This window comes from Carettochelys insculpta, chromosome 26, assembly GCF_033958435.1.
Source record: "Carettochelys insculpta isolate YL-2023 chromosome 26, ASM3395843v1, whole genome shotgun sequence".
Taxonomy (NCBI): Eukaryota; Metazoa; Chordata; order Testudines; family Carettochelyidae; genus Carettochelys; species Carettochelys insculpta.
The window spans coordinates 10544686-10562500 of NC_134162.1; the positions used below are offsets into that span (position 1 = coordinate 10544686).

At 43.8% G+C, this 17815-nt stretch overlaps 1 protein-coding gene across 1 annotated transcript in view; it reads right to left on the reverse strand.

Moving 5' to 3' along the window:
- Positions 1-641: 641 nt before the first annotated feature.
- Positions 642-17815, reverse strand: part of BLACAT1 (BLACAT1 overlapping LEMD1 locus) — a 32619-nt gene continuing 15445 nt past the window's right edge. The window contains exons 3-6 of the mRNA XM_074977497.1: positions 15401-15609; positions 13136-13250; positions 4823-4986; positions 642-2788 (exon numbers count right to left, since the gene is read on the reverse strand). Coding sequence (XP_074833598.1) covers positions 15468-15569 — 102 coding nt within the window. The 5' untranslated portion in view covers positions 15570-15609 and the 3' untranslated portion in view covers positions 642-2788; positions 4823-4986; positions 13136-13250; positions 15401-15467. The remainder of the gene's footprint in view (positions 2789-4822; positions 4987-13135; positions 13251-15400; positions 15610-17815) is intronic.

Genomic DNA, 17815 nt, shown 5'->3' on the forward strand with positions numbered 1-17815 from the left:
AGTGACCGAAATCTCACAGCTCTTAGAGGTTCACATCATTTAGGGTGTCTCAGTTTCTCCAACAGTAATATGGGGGTGATGATACTGACCTGCTTTGGGATCTAGGTATTTTTATTCCCTGCAATGGGTGACACTTGGCAGGATACTTATTTGTCTTGTTTGTCTTAGTGCAATTCCTGCTACTCTAACTTTAGATCTTCTTCCATTTTTTCCAAGAAGCTGCTGAATCTCTAGTCTGGAACACAGGTATATAGGGTTGTGTCTTGTTCTTTCTTGTTTTGCACCCACCTACCAAATACCCGGCATGCGAGAGGGTGTTTCTTTGTGCAGCTTGGCCTACAGAAGCAACAAAGGGTGGGACCTCTAGATTTATTGTTATCTGCTGTTGACTTGACTGAGCAACACTTCATTTTGTTTCTATATGGGTCAGGATTGATTTTGATTGTAATTGTAATCTTAATGACCCCATTCACACAATCTTTAAATGAAAAGCAGTCAAGTAGCACTTTAAAGACTAGCAAAATAGTTTATTAGGTGAGCTTTCGTGGGACAGACCCACTTCTTCAGACCATAGCCCTTTCAGTCTCCTTTTTGCATTCTCCTACCCCACCCCTCATCCCCCTACCTGTCAATGCCATCTTTGTACTCCTTTTATTTGGTTATGTTTGCAGTAGCCTGTTTGTGTTGATTGATTGATTGCCCTAAATAATAAGGAAGTATCAACCACATGGAAAACATAATTCACCTCCTGCAAAGGGATATTATAATATCTTTTTATTACAGCAGTTAACATACTGGCTTTCCTAGTCATGCTTTTACAGTTAGAACAAGAAAGTGCTTATTTCAGGTGCATAGATTTCAGAGAAATACCAAAGAACAGAAACAAAGCCAGTTAGCTGCTTCCAAAAATGAGTCTAATCCGTAAAGAAAATTAATCAGCAGGAGACAAATCAATAGGCAGATATTTCAGTGCAAGATACAGACGTGAGAATCAGCTATAATTTATAACACGGTCTTGTAAACTAGATATATTACAGCTGAAGTCCCAGAGCTCCAGGTATATGCAGCCCTAGGATACTTGTTTGTATAAAGAAAATCACCATGGTCTTCATCACAGGACAGAATTTTATTGATCTGATTCCAAGATGGTTTTCCTAGCCCAGCTATCAATGCTGCAGTGAATGAGCTGGATCCTTCTGCTTCACTGAGTTACACCAGCTAAGGATCTGGCCCTCTAGTTCTGGAGTATCAGTGCTGCAAGGTGTCCTCAGTGCTTCCTGCAAGATACAAAATGTGCCTTCAGCTCCCACTGAAGACAGCAGGAGCTAGAAGACAAGCTGCTCCTTGCAGGAAACATTCAGCCTTTTGCAGGGTCAGGCAGTCTGTAGAGGTTGGCTTGTGCCACACCATTGCTTGCCAGGCTACCAGCGTTTTCCTATCACAAGGCTTGTGTGATCTGTATGAAGGCTGTATTAGGATGGAAATCCAAAATTACCGTACATGGTATAGATGTATAATTTTAATCAAGCCATACCAAATACGTGGGAAAATACCACCAATGTCTTAGTCCTGCAATGTGAGGTAAATGAGCAGAGTTCCATGCCAGTACTGTTGTACTACTGAAGTCGGTGGGGCTCTGGATGGGTGCACAGCTCTCCCTCCTTCTGGGTATTGCGTTCCAAGTCAGGGACTGAAATAATCCCTGCAGATGTCACTGGTTTAAGAAAACCCTCGAGGAAACAGATCCTCTATTACCACCCGATTTATTTCCCTTCAGGCATTGAATCTGGCAGCAGAATTGTTAAGCCATTGTCACTCATTAAAATGCAACCTGATGATTAATCATACAAATTGGTTTCGTAGTTCTGTTGAAAACGCCTTAAGCTTCAAACACGAACAAATCCCTAGAAAACAATGTCATCGCTGAGGATTTTCTTATGGCTGCGTTCTCAGAGACATTGATTTAATTTCTAAATGCTGCCAATGTATGCATGGTGCAGGAATTAAGCAAGCAGCTTGAGAAAGGAGAAAGCAAAACATGTCAGGTACCAAAAATACTCTTATCTCCAGACATCTATAAAATCCATATTCTAAAGCATGTGCTCTAAAAATTATTACAAATATTTTCTTAGATAGGAAATATAATAGCAAGTAAATAATCTATTCTGCATGTTTATATACTCTCCTATTAGCAAGTTGCACATTTTAAAAAAAATATACAATACTTTACAAGACGTTTGCATGGCTTTTTAAAGACACTCATTTACCATGCAGTAATACATGAGGCTGACCTGGTCCTCTATCTTTCCAAAGTAGAGAAAAGTCATTTATCAGCATCTTGAAAAACAGACTAAAAATAGCTGGTTTCTATGGCTACTGAGGCTGGGAGACTCCTGAGGAATATGTCTGGTTAGGTTCCTTTATGATGGAATCCAGACAGTGAAAGACAAAAGGACAATAGGGAGACATTTAATACTCTTCAAAGATGGTCCTGTACCTTTAAATGTGTGGGTAACTGTACTTTGCACTGGAGAGCAATGGGGTTACATTAGGGGTGAATTAGGCCCATTGTGTTTTAGGATTCAGTCCAGCAAAGTTCTTTAGCACATGCTTAAATGTACATATATGCTTTGTTGGGTGAGTCAGGGCCTTCTGTGACTTGCTTCCTTCTTTTTATTTACAGGTTTTTACCCTAGAGATGGGTGTGAGACATGGGCAAGTTTTGGGATGCTTGGATCCAAAGGGTTGGTTCAGGCGGGTTTCTGTGTTACACATATTTTGGAGACACCTGAAAACACAAACAGACTCTCTGAAATTACCCCAGCCTACTTGAAAGTGAAATCTGACCCTGCATGTAAATCTATTCATATAATAAATATCATAGTGAGGATTGTTTCATTATCAGTGGATTCAATCCATGAGTATGTTACCCGTGTGGTCACCCTGCTTTACAAAGTGGCTGTGCAAATTATATACAGATAGGCTGATTACATTTACATTGGATAAGTGTGTTTTTACCCTTACAGTAGAGATCTGAATGACAGCCCAGGTCCTGAAGTTCTTATTCGGGGCAAAATTCCTGTTCAGCTCAAACAAAAAGACGGCAAGATATAGGCCAGGAAGGCTATTGTGCTGATAAATGGGGTCAGAGGAGCAAGATTTTCTAAAGTGCCTAGTGATTTTGTATATCCATCTGGAGACAGCTTAGAGAATCTAGATTTTCAGAAAGTGCAGAGCCTTCACCTTCCAGAATGCAGCACTCATTAAGGTGACTCAAATTGGGAACTCACAGTCACTAGTTACTTTTGAAAATGTTGGTCAAGAACTCCTTGGGGGCCCAGGTCAGTTATAGAGAGATGGAGGATGTCAAATAAGACAGCGGAGTACAGATGTCCAATTTGTTTACACCCACCTATCTATAGATGTTCCTGTACATAACCATAGAAGCTTAGAATACTAGAACTGTAAGGAACCTTGAGAGGTCATCAAGTCTAACCCCCTGCACACAGGGCAGGATCAAACACGATCCAGACCATCCCTGACAAGTGTTTGTCTCACCTGCTCTTTAAAATCTGCTGTGACAGAGATTTCACAACCAATTTATTCCAGTGGCTAACTACGCTGACAGCTGGGAAGTTTTTCCTAATGTCCAACCTAAACCTCTCTTGCTGCAATTTAAGCCCATTGCTTCTTGTTCTTATCATCAAAGGTTAAGGAGAATAATTTTTCTTCCTCCTCCTTGTTACAGCCTTCTAGATACTAGAAAGTTATTATCATGTCCTCCCTTGGCCTTCTCTTTTCCATACAAAATCATAATCACAAAGAGCAAGGTACCTGGGGTCACCAACTCAACACAGTGTGTGTGTTTAAAAAACCATAATTTTACCATATCACTCTAGAAGTGCATGAACGAAAAGGGCACCTTTGGTTAGATAATCTTCAAAGAAATTGGATACACACTGGAATGCAGAAATCTCTCCGGATATAATAAACAGTGCACTGATACTTTTCCAATCCAATTAAACGCCAGAAGTTTGTGTTTGCTAAGTGTTTGGGTGAAATGAAGACTTAAATCCTGTTGTGGAGCTGAAAAAAAAGAGATTCTAACTTGATTTAGTTTAGATACATGGGGGCATGACTCAGATTAGACTGGGCTCTGTCCCTGGTCTTTTTGCATATTGTCAGTTAAGACCTTCAGAAATATGTTACAAGAGTTCAAGCTGCAGCTTTTTAGTTGGCTTTACTCCTACGATTTGTGCATGTTTTGTACCCTTCCAATCCACTGGACAAACATTTTCTTCATTTTAAATCAGTGCAGTGAATGTTCCCTTGGTAAGACCACCTCTGTTAAGAGATCATCTGCTGATTAAAAAACAAAACAACTTGGGATAAAGCCCACCCCCACATATGCACATTTTTTTGCTCCCCTACACAGTTATTGTTATGCAAATAAACATCTGGAGACTCTATGCTTCCAAAGTAGGCCAATATTTACAAAGAGGATACACTGCCTCTGTTGGACGATAGCCCAAGGCAAGGTTATTTTGATCAAGAAAGCTTTTTCCCCCTATGCTGCACCATCAGCACTACTACAGACTCTGTATTGTCAAGAGCAAGCAATGCTGGTTTTGCTTTTAGTTTCAAGACATTTTGGGACAGATCCTCAGTTCTAGTAAATTTATCTCATTGGAGCTATGCTGATTTATACCAGTGGAACATCTGGTCCTTTAACTTGGATGGCATTTTGCCACTGCCCAGAAAGGATGAGATAGGGGAAGAGGGCTACCTCTTTGATTTCCTAAATTCCCATGAGCTCCATCACCTTGCTAAGTCCATAGGTCCTCCCTGGGTCCTGGTCAAGGGCTGCAGTGTGTGGCAATGGAGTTTCACACATCAGTACTTGCTGCATTGCAGAGATGATCAGATTTGCCTGTTTCAAATCTATCTTTCCAGTCTCATTAAGAGGAACTTGGATGGTTTCCTTCACTGTAATAGGATTAAACATGGATTATTTCTGGTGGGAACAAATGCGTCTTTCAGGAGCATAACATTCATTTTGCTGAGGAACAATGAGGGTAGCTAGCAAAGAAGTTTTCTCTTTGAAACTGTTCTGGGGAGTTAGGTTACAGCTAAACCCCTGTTAGAATGGGTAGAATTATACAGAGACTTCAGCATGCATGGGATTGATACTAAAACACCTAACTCTTAAAAAGGAGAAATAACCTTCCATTTCTATAGGTCCATTTTCACAAAAAGGATCCAAACCAGCTTCACAAGGACAGTGGGGCCAACAGCCACCGTGGACCCCAGGGCAAGGTGGGAGGGGGCCCAGTTCCACATTCCCGAGGGGCAGGGCTAAGGGCAGAAGGGGCAGGGCAGCCTTTAGTGCTTCTGGATGGTGGTGCTGAGCCCCCTTGTCCTTGTTCCCATCCCACACCCTAGCAGCATTTCAAGGGGGTCCGGTGCTCTGGCCACTGCCACTGCCAAAGTAGTAGAGGTGGTGGCTGGAGCTCCAGCCCCTTTGAAATGCCGGGCCCCACCCAGCATCAGAAGGCCTGCATAGGGAGCTGGGAGTCAAGATGCCTGGCTTACTTTCCTGCTTCTCCTGCTGGCTTCCTGGGTGGTCACTTCCGTGCTCTGTGCCTCAGTTTCCCCCTCCAAAGCATGGAGGCAACGACGCTTCCCTTCCTTTGTAAAGTGCTTTGAGATTTATATCTGAGTAGATCTGCATTAGTTTATCATCATTGTTAATTACTGTTATTGTTATTTGATTATGCGGATTCACATTTTTATAGCACCACTGAAATGCAGTCACAGCTGAGGTGGAAGGATGGAAGCCAAATGGACAAGCAGCATAAAGCATGTTACACAAGAGTGGGGAAAAAATGGAAATTTTGGGCACTGGAACAAAATGCTTCTTACATATATTGATTCCTGTAGCACATTTACCCAGCATTGCTCAGGCTCCATTACATTTATGCACTTTCCCCTCACTCCCTGGCGGAGATGAAAGGGAATAGCCAGTAACGTAGGAATCTGGGAGGAAGCAGGACTTCAGACACCCCTTGCCCTTCCTAAAGCATGCCTCGGGGCTGGAAGACTTAGGACTGGGGCAGTCTCTTTCACCTGCATTGGAATTCTGTCTTTTTTCTATATGATTTTATGAGATGCAATCCCATTTTCCTGGTGCAACCAAACCCTCACCTTGCTTTAAGTTAGGCTAAGAGGAAGCTGTATACTGAATTTGGTGGTCCTAGCTCTTATTGTTTAGGACGAGTTCTTAGACAGACAGACAGACACTCTAAAATATATATTAGGTGACAAATGCCAGCATTTTTGCAAGTGGTCAGGGTGGAGAAAGAGAGGAAGAGATCATTTGCGCTTTGACAAGTGCTATAAACTTTCCATCCTTTACAGTTCTGGAAAAGTCCAGTGTCCTGATAAAATGCTGCCACAAGGGAAAAGACATCTAACGTTTTGCCCACTGCAAATTTGTCACCTGGAAGTTACTTGGCAGTGCCCACTCTCAGCCTGGGCAATTAGCAAAAAGAAAACTGCTTGGAAGTTTTCAGGCTGTTGACAGGTTTGCTAGAAAAAAGCACCATGCTGGAGTCTGGTGGGAAATGATGTGTGGAGGAAGGAACTTTCAGCCATAAACCTAGAGGTCAAATCATTACAGTAAGAGACTCAAAAAGTGCCACAAGCCATTTATGAGTACCACAAGGGTCAATCCAGGAGCAAACCATTTTGCTCAAAGCAACTGTGGATTACATATTATTGCTCTGGGAGCTATCTATCCATATACATTGAAAGTTCTCTTTAAAAAGATCTACAGTCTGAGCTTGTAAACATTTGTATTGTACTTGGGTAATTTATTGCATTTTTCAAATATAAATATACTAAGAGATTTACCCAGTGTTACTCAGGTCCTTAAAATATTTTTATCAAAACAAAGAAGCAGTCATGTAGCATTTTGAAGACTAACAAAATAATTTATTAGGTGATGAGCTTTCGTGACAATATATTGAGTCTGTTCTGCTATGGCTACAATCTGAAGAAGTGGGTCTGTTCCACAAACTCTCATCACCTAATAAATTATTTTGTTGGTCTTTAAAGTGCTACATGAGTGCTGTTTTGTTTTGGTAGAATACAGACTAACATGGCTACCTCTCTGTCACTATTAAATCATGTTTGTTTTTCTTCATTTAAATCACTGCTCTGGGGCGAGGATAGGATGAGGGGTTCATCATGCAAGCTGCCCTAGGGAGAGAGAGAACCCCAGCCCCCTCTCACCACAGCAACCTGGAGCCAGATGAGAAGCAGCACTGGCAGGGGAGGAGTGCATGTCCCGTGACCGGGGGACAGAGAGACACAAAGACAGAGAGACAGACACACACACACAACTTCTCTGAAATACATAGCAGATAGTTGTCCCTTTCTCCACCCCTCCCCTCTGCTGCCCCACTGGGGTTATAGCTGGCCTTGTCCAAATCTCTGCCCCCAGTTGCCCGCCTTGTGGTCATTATACAGTATAACCGTCCCTGCTAGCGGAGCCCTGTCTTTTCATTTTATGAGCAACAATCACATTCCAGGCACATCCTTTTGTCCTGGGACAACCAGACCCTGACCTTGCTTTAAGTTATGACAAAAGGAAGCTGCATATCGAATTTGGTGGTCCTAGCACTTACCGTTCCGGAGTTCTTGAACAAGCAGATGGACAGACAGACAGACTCACAGACAGACAAATTCTCTCAAACTCATAGTAGATATAAATATGTATGTGTGTGTCTGTCTTTATTTCGCATATCACATTCACTGGTGCCTACCTAGGAAGCTCTTAGCTGTAGACAGGAGCAATTCTAGAAGTGAGATAAATTCAGCAGTCCATAGGGTGGTCTACAATATACATTCAATAGATTTCCATATTGCTCTTGAAAAGACAGCCTTCCCCCACCTCACTCCAGACCAGACCAGACTTTGGAACAACCACTGTTGAAAGTAAACCTGTGAGGCACCCATGCCAGTTCTTCCGAAAGACCCATTTCAGGAATAATTAACTGGCACTGTATAAACCTCCAGCCAAGCTGAATACAATCAATAAAGCTGTTAGCTATTTACCAGGTGTCTGGACATGTATATTAATTTTGGAACCTTAATTTTGAAGCTGTGATGGCTCCATAATCAAAGATTACTAGCCCAGGCTTCACAAGAGTAATCTCAGCTATTCACCTCCATGAAGCAATTAAAAAATAACTGCTCTGGAGACAAGCTTCATATTCCTACTTTACACGTGATCCACCTACCTAAAGAGGAAACCTGCAAATCTCCCACCTTTGACTTTAACCGAAAGGAATGGGAAAGGTGTCAGGGACTTGCGGACAACTGACCTGCCATTGAAACAAACTTCTGCTACCGGCATAGCAGCTCCAGCTTACAGCTGGGGTGAACAGGGTCTAGACCCCCACAGATGCAGGTCCTCAACAGAGACTGAAGTTGTGCCCGTCAGCACCAAGTGCATGTCTCTGCCACCTGCACTAACGAAGTAGCACCTCTTGCTCTATGTAAGTACAAAGCCAATAAAAACAGTCTTGAGACCCATGGAGAGCTATAATGTTCACTGTCACTAGTGTGCCCTCTATTTTTTCCATCCGTTGTCCGGATAAATTTTGTTATGTATGGGGTAAGAAAGAGAGAGGGAGAGATCATTTGTACTTTGACAGGTGCCATCAGCTTTCCAGCCCTTTACAGTTCTGGAAAAATCCAGTGTGCTAATAAAATGCTGCTGCACAGGGGAGAGGGAAGGCCTAATTTTTTGCCCACTACAGTCTTGCCATGTGGAAGTTGCTGCTGGCTCTGAGTGGCTTGGGGTGTTTTGCTAATCAGCTGGGCGGCATTGGAATCTCTCCTGGGCAGCCACCCAAGTGCTCAGCTTACAGGGAACACTGGCTATAACCTGTGTGTTACACAGGCAGCTGCGCACGAGGCGGTGAGCTGACTTTGGTGCAAATGAACGGTGAGGAGCCCAAACAACTCTTTGCTCTGTGCAGAATGGAACTTCCCCTGCTGTCAAGCACTTCTTGCAGTGCTAGAAAATGTCCAACTGGATCTTGCTTTTGCATATGTGTATTGGGCTCCCACTGACATCAGTGGGAGCTATGCAGGAATATATCCCTAGTTAGAATATGGCTGTAGCTGGTTTGCTTTAAAAAGCGTGTTTCCTACTATGGCTGTCAATTTGCAGAATAGGGCACTTATTTGTGATACTAGCATCCATAGGCACTAAGTGTCAGTGGTGATACTCTGCATTTCTTTTTCTTCTGCTTTACTAGGGAGTCAGTAATCAGCAAGAATTTTAGAGTCAGATCCAGAAGCCTTTACTCAGGAAAAGCAACCAGTCAAGGGGTTCCCACTAATTTTTAACATCCATGGGAGGAATAAAGTTTGTTATGTGCACCAAAGCATGTGCAGATGTGCACCACCAATAGAAACACAGGCTGCTGGACATGGGCACTCTGCTAATCATCTGGGCAGCCCCTGAATTTCTCCTGGGTGGCTGCCTAAGTGCTCAGCTTACAGGGAACACTGGTCAAAGGACAGTATCCTGAGGAGCTCTGAGCACCTTTGGCTCTCTCAGGAGCCAGCAGAATTTGCAAATTCTCCCTTCCAGTCAGGTTTTGGCCCAGTGAAAGATTTTTCCTGAGTGAAAGACCCCAAGATTTGGCCTGTAATATTTAATATTTAAACACATCCCTTTGCTAAACCTCTGGGGATAATTAGATACCCAAGCTAAGCCTATCATGCACCATGCAGTAGCAAAACAGTCACCATCACTAGTTGGTTACACATGCCAAAGTTCATGGGGTAAAAGAATCTGGGCTATACATATCTGATGTGTGACCTCCAGTACTTTCAGTGATGGGTCTTCTCCCTATGCTTGATCCTTCATGTGCACGAGTCAGACAGCAACCTGTGTAAGTATCTTCTTTATGCTCCAAGGGGGAAACAGAGTGCTTCTCAGCATGTGAACTTTTCAGACTGATTCACCCAGCAAGATCAGGTGCAGTTTGACTCTTCACTATGGTCTGCGACCAGCTGTTTCCTCTCTTTGGATGTCCTATGAGCTACATGTTTGAAGTGACTCAATCATCTCCTAGAGCAACCTCACCGCTGGCACCCGACAAAGATTATTTAAAGCCGCTTAGTTCGTTGCTCTTCTTCTACACCAGGAGATGATCTCATGTGTCTCTTTTTATTGTCCATCCGTTCTGGACAGAGGTTTCGTGCTAAACCCTTCGGATAAGACAATAAAATAATGACCATGTTGGTTTTGGTAGCTGGCCAAGGTAGCAAATCTTCCCAAAAGGAGAGCTTGTCACCAGCACACACAGCTATGTTTGTCAAGCGTAAATCCGTTCTCACAGCAGCAGTTTGTGTGCTGGAAAGGTCAGTGAGTTTTATAAGTGAGAGAAAGGATTTGTCTTCTGAGTTAGTTCAACTTATTTTTCTTGGGGGCCAGATTCTCCGCTGGTGTAAATCTGCATAGCTTCACTGAAGTCAATGATTCTCCTCTGATTTATACCAGTCACAGATCTGGCCCCTAGAAGATTTATCCATCTGCCCTTCCTAGAGGAGAGCAGCAGATGACATTCCACAGAGATGTTACTGGGCAAAATTGTGCATCATATTTACTGCATTAATAATCTCTGGCCCCATTGCCCTAGGGCACTCTGTGCTCTGAACCCCCTTGTTTGGTCTTTAATGGAGGCTTTGCCCCAGTTACTATTCTTTATTTAATATTAATAACCTTGTCCTCAAAGCTTTTGGCTGGCTGAAGTGAAAGCTTATTGATGGTCCCATGCAGCGCCTTTTTTGTGAAGAAGGGGAAAAAAAAAGAGGAACTGGTATTCAGTGGGCTCAGTGCCCCCCTCAAGCCTGGCCAATCCCATGGCTAGGGCTCCTGAGGTGCCGGTACTCAGTACCAGCATAAAACAAGCACTGGTCCCATGTAAAGTCACTCAGTTGCCCCCCTCCCGACTTCATCCACCTGATTTAGCGCACGACCTTCTCCCACAACCTATCCTCTGCCCAACTCCCTCTGAGGACGGGGCTTTATCCTATGCTGGGGATGGGGCCTTAGGAGATACGTCCAGAACTGATACAAAGGCTTTGTTGGGGGAGTTAGAGCAGCAAGTGAACAGAGGTTTTCCATTACACAGGAGGGGGCGGAGAACAGCAGTTTACCTCCGTCAGGGGCATATTAAAGGGGAGATACCCCAATTCGCTAGAGGTCCTAAGTGTTCCTCACTGGGTTCTCAGTACAAAACAGTTTCTACTCCACACTGCTCAACCCTTGGAGCATGAATAAGGGACCTCTGGCATTTCCATCCAGAGATGACTGGTCAGGAGGAGAAGGGAAGTTCACAAGTGCTCCCTACAGCTGCTTAGTTTGCAGTACTGACTGTAATCGCCCCATCTGAGGCAATCATTTTGAACTCTTCCCTTCTTTCCATGGCTACATTCACAGCCTCTCTTGTGACCAGCTGGTCTGTTTGACTCTGTCATGCACCCAGCTCGGGCCTTGGCCGTTGATTCTGACTGAAAGGGCAACTTTGGGACTGTCCTTATCAGGTAACTCCCCCACAACCCTCCCCAGGTCACCGCCATCTAAAGAGCCAACCTCTAGCCACCGCAGGGTCTGCACTTTTTGCAGGTGGCAGCAAAGGATTCAGGAGGGAAGCGAGCAAGGCTGCTGATTTCACCAGAGCTGGGTCTGAGTGGCTAAATTTGAATCTGTGTTCCCAGGGCCATAAGGCTGGGAGTGTTCAGTGCCTCCCTCATTGCCATGTGAGGGTCTTCCTGAGTGATGTTCAAGGTCTTGAAAGCCAAACATATTGAAATCAACAAGACAGTTGCTACTGATCTCAATGCTCTTTGGAGCAGGCCGAGAAATAGCTGTACTTTCTGAGATCCACAGGGACAGCTGCTGGGGTTACTTTAGGATAGATCAAGGTGCTGGAATTAGGAGGGCTGCCACACCCTCAGTCTTGCTGTGGTTTCCATTATATATAGGGTTAACAGCTTGCTGCAATGGTTCTCAGCCCCTCCACCATGCAAACAGTTCCAGCACTGCTGCTGAAGAGAGTCTATCTGCAATGCCTCCTGAAAGGCACAACATGCTGGAAGTTTCTGTATGGCTTTCACGGCAGGTAGGAAAGACGTACCAGCAGGGAGAGAGAAAACGGGGACAACTTTGGATACTGCAGCTACACTAACCCTAACGGCTGCACTCAAGTTTGATGAGGCAGCATTCGGGAAAAAGGTTAATGATTTGAATACTGGCATTTTCCAGACTGCCAGCTGCATACATTTCTTCGAGCACATAAGAACTTATCCTGGGGGTTGCGACCCACAGCACGCACAAAAGGTTGCAGCCTGTCGGCCTTTCCTGTATTGCTAACTCGGAAGACGGTGCCCATTGTGGGAAAGGTGAAGAACCACCAGATGATGCAGACGCTCCTGAGATGGACCTGAGCTCTAAAACTGAAATTTAGGTCCCAGTTCCAAACTTCCCTCTGCATAAAATTTGGTGATTTTGATACAAGCCCATTCTAGAAAAGGGGCCAACTGCCAATTCACTTCAATTAATTTACATGTTAGTATACACACGCAAGGGGCATGAGTCTGCTATCCTACTGAGCTAAAAGTGAAGTTACTCCTGATTTGCACCAGTGCAAAAGGGAGCAGAATCTCAAGCCTGGTATGTGTGCACCACTTCAAAAAGGTTTCTCCAGGCTGGCACCTAGTGTACCTGAGTACAAAATGTCTCAGTGGCATTAGGAACTGCATCTTGTAGACACAGCCATTGCTTGGGGGATAGCCAAACAACTCTACAGCTTGTTCATTTTCAATGCAGCTGTGAGACAGCTTAAAAACACAGAGCCAAATCCTGCTGCCCACTTCCTCCAGGGAAACTGAGGGCAGGACTTGGCTCTCAATTTAGCAGTGTCCTGCAGAGTCTGTCCATGGGGACATATTCGAGCAAGACAAGGACAGCTTTCTCATGAGTGAAACTTTTCCCAGCAAAGGACAAACTCTCTCTCCACCATGGAGAGCTGTGGGGGCCAAGGCCAAGCACCTCTGAGACTGGAGGTCTGCGCTGAATCACTGTAGCAGCCAGCATGATGCCTCTTTATGGCTCTTCTCTCCGATCATTTCTCAGTTTTAGCTTTTTTTCCAAGCCAGGCAAGCCCCTAGGAAACAAGAAGAATTTAAAAAATGAATGAAGTTGCAGGATAAACATGTGAACACAAATTAAACAGCTTCCTCTGCATCCCCCTCGACTTGCTCCAGACATGGCAGAGCTGGCCCAAGATTCACATTCCAGGCACGCCTCCTCCTGCTGGAACACCTTCCAGAGCTCCTCTGTCAAGCCCTGTGGGAGGGCCACACTGAGAAAGACAAAAACAAGTCCTCTGGCACCTTATAGACTAACATATTTACTGGAGCATAAGCTTTCATAGGTTAAGACCTACTTTGTCAGATGCAGACTGAGAAAGACAGTCTGCCCTTTGGGAATGTTGCTTTTCTTACCCCAGCCACAGTGATTGTTGCTAATAGGGGCTGCGTTCTGTTCGTTAAATGATCCTGGCTGGAATTCCCTCTGCTGTAGGAACCAAGAGCATCTTACCAAACCTGACCTGGCTCCTTTTAAATCCCCTAAAAATTTGGCTGTCCCTTTATGGATGCCAATGAGGTTCTCCAAGAAGTCCAGAAAAAGCAACAAAAATGATTACAGGTCTAGAAAACATGACCTATGAGGGAAAATTGGATAGAACTGGGTTTGTTTAGTCTGGAAAAGAGACGACGGAGGGGGGACATGATGACATGTTCAAGCACCAAAAGAGCAGTTAAAACTAAACTCCTGAGCTACGTCTCCACCAGAGAGTTTTATCGACAAAATCCCAATATTGTTGACAAAATTCACAGAGCGTCCAAAATAAAAAATGCACTGGGTTAACAGACAGTTGACAGAACTCGGCACTTTTGTCAACAGCCTTCTGCCTCTCCTCCGTGAGGCAGAATGCCTTTCTTGACAGAATCTGTCGACAAAAAAGCCACGTGGATGCTCCAGGGGCCCTTCTGTCCACAGACAGGACTTCTGGGTTACTAGGCCGCCTTGTCTGCTGTGCATCCATTTGTGGTTGTTGAAAAAAGCCGTTTTTCTGTTTTGTTTTGTTTTGTTTTCCCCAAAAGCTAAACTATTCATGGAGAAGAAAAGCTGTGTGCAAGCTCAAAAGTTGGGCTGTCTCATCAGCAGACATGAGTCCACCCACATTCCTCATGAAAGTGGGTCAGTTTCAACAAATCTCCTGACTCATAAAGGTTTGGGAAAAAAAGTTCCAGCTTTTCTGGAAAAAAAAAAGGGGGTGGGGAGGGAGTTTATTCAGAAGTTTTAGATCAAATAATTTTTTAAAAAATGCTAAAAGGGAAAGACTCAGAACAGAAAAAAAATGTTTCAGTTGTTTTTCCTCCCCAGTTTTTCACTTAGTGGAAGTTTTCCAGATTTTGATTTTTCCTTATGATTCAGGACACACAAAAATTTTGGAAGCTCAGGAGTCCTCTTTCCTCAGCAGCCTTAGTTACACTGGGAGGTTTAACTATCGACAGTTAAACATAGGACACTCAGCTTTGCCTATAGGAGTTAATAGGTCTGTTTACACAGCAAAGTTATTCTGGAGTAACGGACACTATTCCGAAATAACTTTGTAAATGTCTACACAGCAACACTGCTATTTTGAAACAATTTCAAAATAGCAGACAGCTTATGTCTAGCTCTGTCAGTCTCATTCTATGAGGAATAGTGCCTATTCCAAAATAGATATTTCAGAATAAGGAGATGTATAGACAGGGAGTAAGGGATAGTAAGAAATAATTTATTCCAGAATATTTTATTCTGAACTAATGTTGCGGTGTAGATATAGAACATTGGTTGCAAGTGCCTATCTTTTAGGTGCTTCCAGGGGCTCTAATCTGAAATAGGCTCTATTGTGTGTGGACACAGTATTTTGGAATAATTTTTGCTTATTTGGAAGGCTTCCCTGTCGTGTAGATGCGTTATTCTGGAATATTTTATTGTGGAATAATAACTCCAAAATAAACTGTTCTAGAATAATGCCGTAGTGTAGACATGCCCAATAACATGCTGGTCTTCCTGCCCCAGGCTTTGGAGTATTGATTCTATAACTCCTTTCTCTGCCCTCACGCCACCTAAACACACAACCACCCCGCATGGCACACATATCTTATGGGCACCTCTTCGTGGTTGCAGAGATTAGAGAATAGAAATAGGACTGATTCCCCCCGAGGCAGGATCTCAGTCAAAGGGCAAAAAATGTCATACCCAGTTCAAATAAGGGCTGGTCTACAGCCGTGTGAGTGAAGGTGAACGCAGTACCCCTGGGAAAGTCTCATACTGATGTCTCCTGTTCCATGCTGGGCTCTTCCTTTTTCTTCTTCATCTTGCAAAAGCCATGGAGCCCACAGAAGCAAGCAAAGGTGAACTGGGGCATCCCCTAGGGCAGGTTAGACCCAGAAGCATCCAAAGGAAGCCTAGATGGGAACAGGGAGAGGAAAGAGAGGGATTGGTTTTGAAATCAGAGCAGCTCTTGCTGATGGCTGGGAAGGACAATAGGCAAGATAGGCAGGACAGACTTCCCCCATCAGATGCAGAACCCCTGGCCTCCTCTCCCAGTGCAGAGCTTCCTGTCTCAACTCCTCATATCAGATGCCCCCAATCCCATTGTCCAAAATTTTCCTTTCTAGTAAAAGAAGAGGCTGCCCTTGGAAGCCTGCAATCTGCAATTCCCACATGCATGGAAACATAGTTTGCACAGTCTGCTAAGCTAATGAACATTACAGGAACCTTAAGATGAGGCTCATTGGGGTGTTCTAACAAAGCTTAGTGATATATACCCAGCAACCACAATTAATAAGAAGCAGCTGATTTCAAAGCTCAGTGTCTTCTTGACCATTTTCCGTGGATCAAATCATGCCCCAAAGCACAGCCCACATTAGGGAGTGACAGCTCTAGCAGCTGCAAAATGTAATTATGCAAGCAAAAGCTTTTTTTTTTTTAATGAAATGAAAGGGAAAAATAACATCTGAAGTCAAACTCTCCTGAACTTTCTTCCTATTTTAATTTTTAGCCTCTCTAACTTTGCAAAGGATCAAATCTAGGTCTGCCAATGAGAAAGAGAGTAACAGTGATTCAAGTACTCTAAAGCAGGAGTCCTCAATATTAAATGTATACATTTTCATGGTGAGGTCAGTCTAATCTTTGAGATACAGAGAGCCCTGAAGGAAATGTTAACAGGCCCTAACTCCTATCTCAGCAAGGAAGACGGCATGAGCTTAAGTATAGGACATGGGACTGGGAGATTGAATTTTTCCAGTGCTGTGACTAAATTACTATTGACTACTCTGTACAATGGAGAGAATGATACTCAACCAAGCTCTGAGAGCCACAAGTGGGAATTGCTGTTCTAGTATGAGTTTCAGAGAGCCATGTGTTATCCACAATGGTTAGCAATGAGTCATGCCTTCTGACACCGGCAAACTGCCTCGGGACACATGTCTGGATCAGAGCTGAACCTGTCTCTAAACTTACATGGGGACACTTAGAAGAAAAGTTAGGACAAAATCTTCAAATGCATTGGATTAAACTGAACACACTAGACTCAGCGTTGCTGTTAGGCTGTGGTCCACCAGTGCATTTTAGCATGTGCTTATTATGGAGGAGTCCCATTAAACATATGCTTGAAAGATTTGCTGATCAGGTCCATAATCAGTGTTCCCTGTAAGCTATGTATGCTTGTGCAGTCACTCAGGAGAAATTCAGATGCCACCCAGATGATTACCAAAGCACTCACAGCTAAGCTTTGTGTTTCTATTGATGGTACACATTTGCACATACCCTGATGCACATAAAAATTATTCCACACATGAATGGGAAAAAGTCTTCATGTGGATGGAAATGATTAGAGAGGCTATTGTCCCTAGTGAATGCAAAATAAGTTCACTGAGTGAGAGCAGGATTGAGCCTGAAGGAAATTTTGCAAGAGAAATGGCAAATACATTGTTTAAAAAAATAAGCCATTTGGCATGTGACTCTGCCCCTTCCCACCTCTATAGTTACAACACTACCACCCCCACAACTGATAGTTAACCTTATTAAACAGGAGAGACTGCTACTAAAATCCAAGTCAGGGTAGTTGCTTATCCATAGCTCAGCTGGCTGTCAGAAGGACAACTCAAGCTCCTGAAAAACTATGGGGAATGTTTGACTGACCTTCCAACTTCCAATACAACCATTCAGTGTCTATTAAGAGCCCTTCAGCTCCCAGTACTGTCATTCCAACAGGACAATGAAAACTACATCCCTTCCAACCAGTAACCTGGGAAGCAGAGCACAGCTACTTAGTGCCCTCTGTGCTTTTGCCTGACTTTGTCTTTCCTGCAAGTGCCCAGATACTCCAGGTCGAACGTCTCTCGCCCAGCACCCTCAGGACCTGACCGGTGCCGAAACAGAGAATTTGCCAGACCACCAGAGGTCAATATTGTCTAGCACATTGCCAATACTTCCACTGCTTACTGAGCTCTTAGAAGACGTTTAGGGGGTAAATTGCAGCTAAATAACAACACAGAACACTGAGAGCCAGAACTGGTGGCTGTAAACAAACGTTATGGGTCTGGGGGAAGGTTGGCCACATTCATGATAATGGGCCATCTAACCAATGGGCTAAATAAAACCATACCA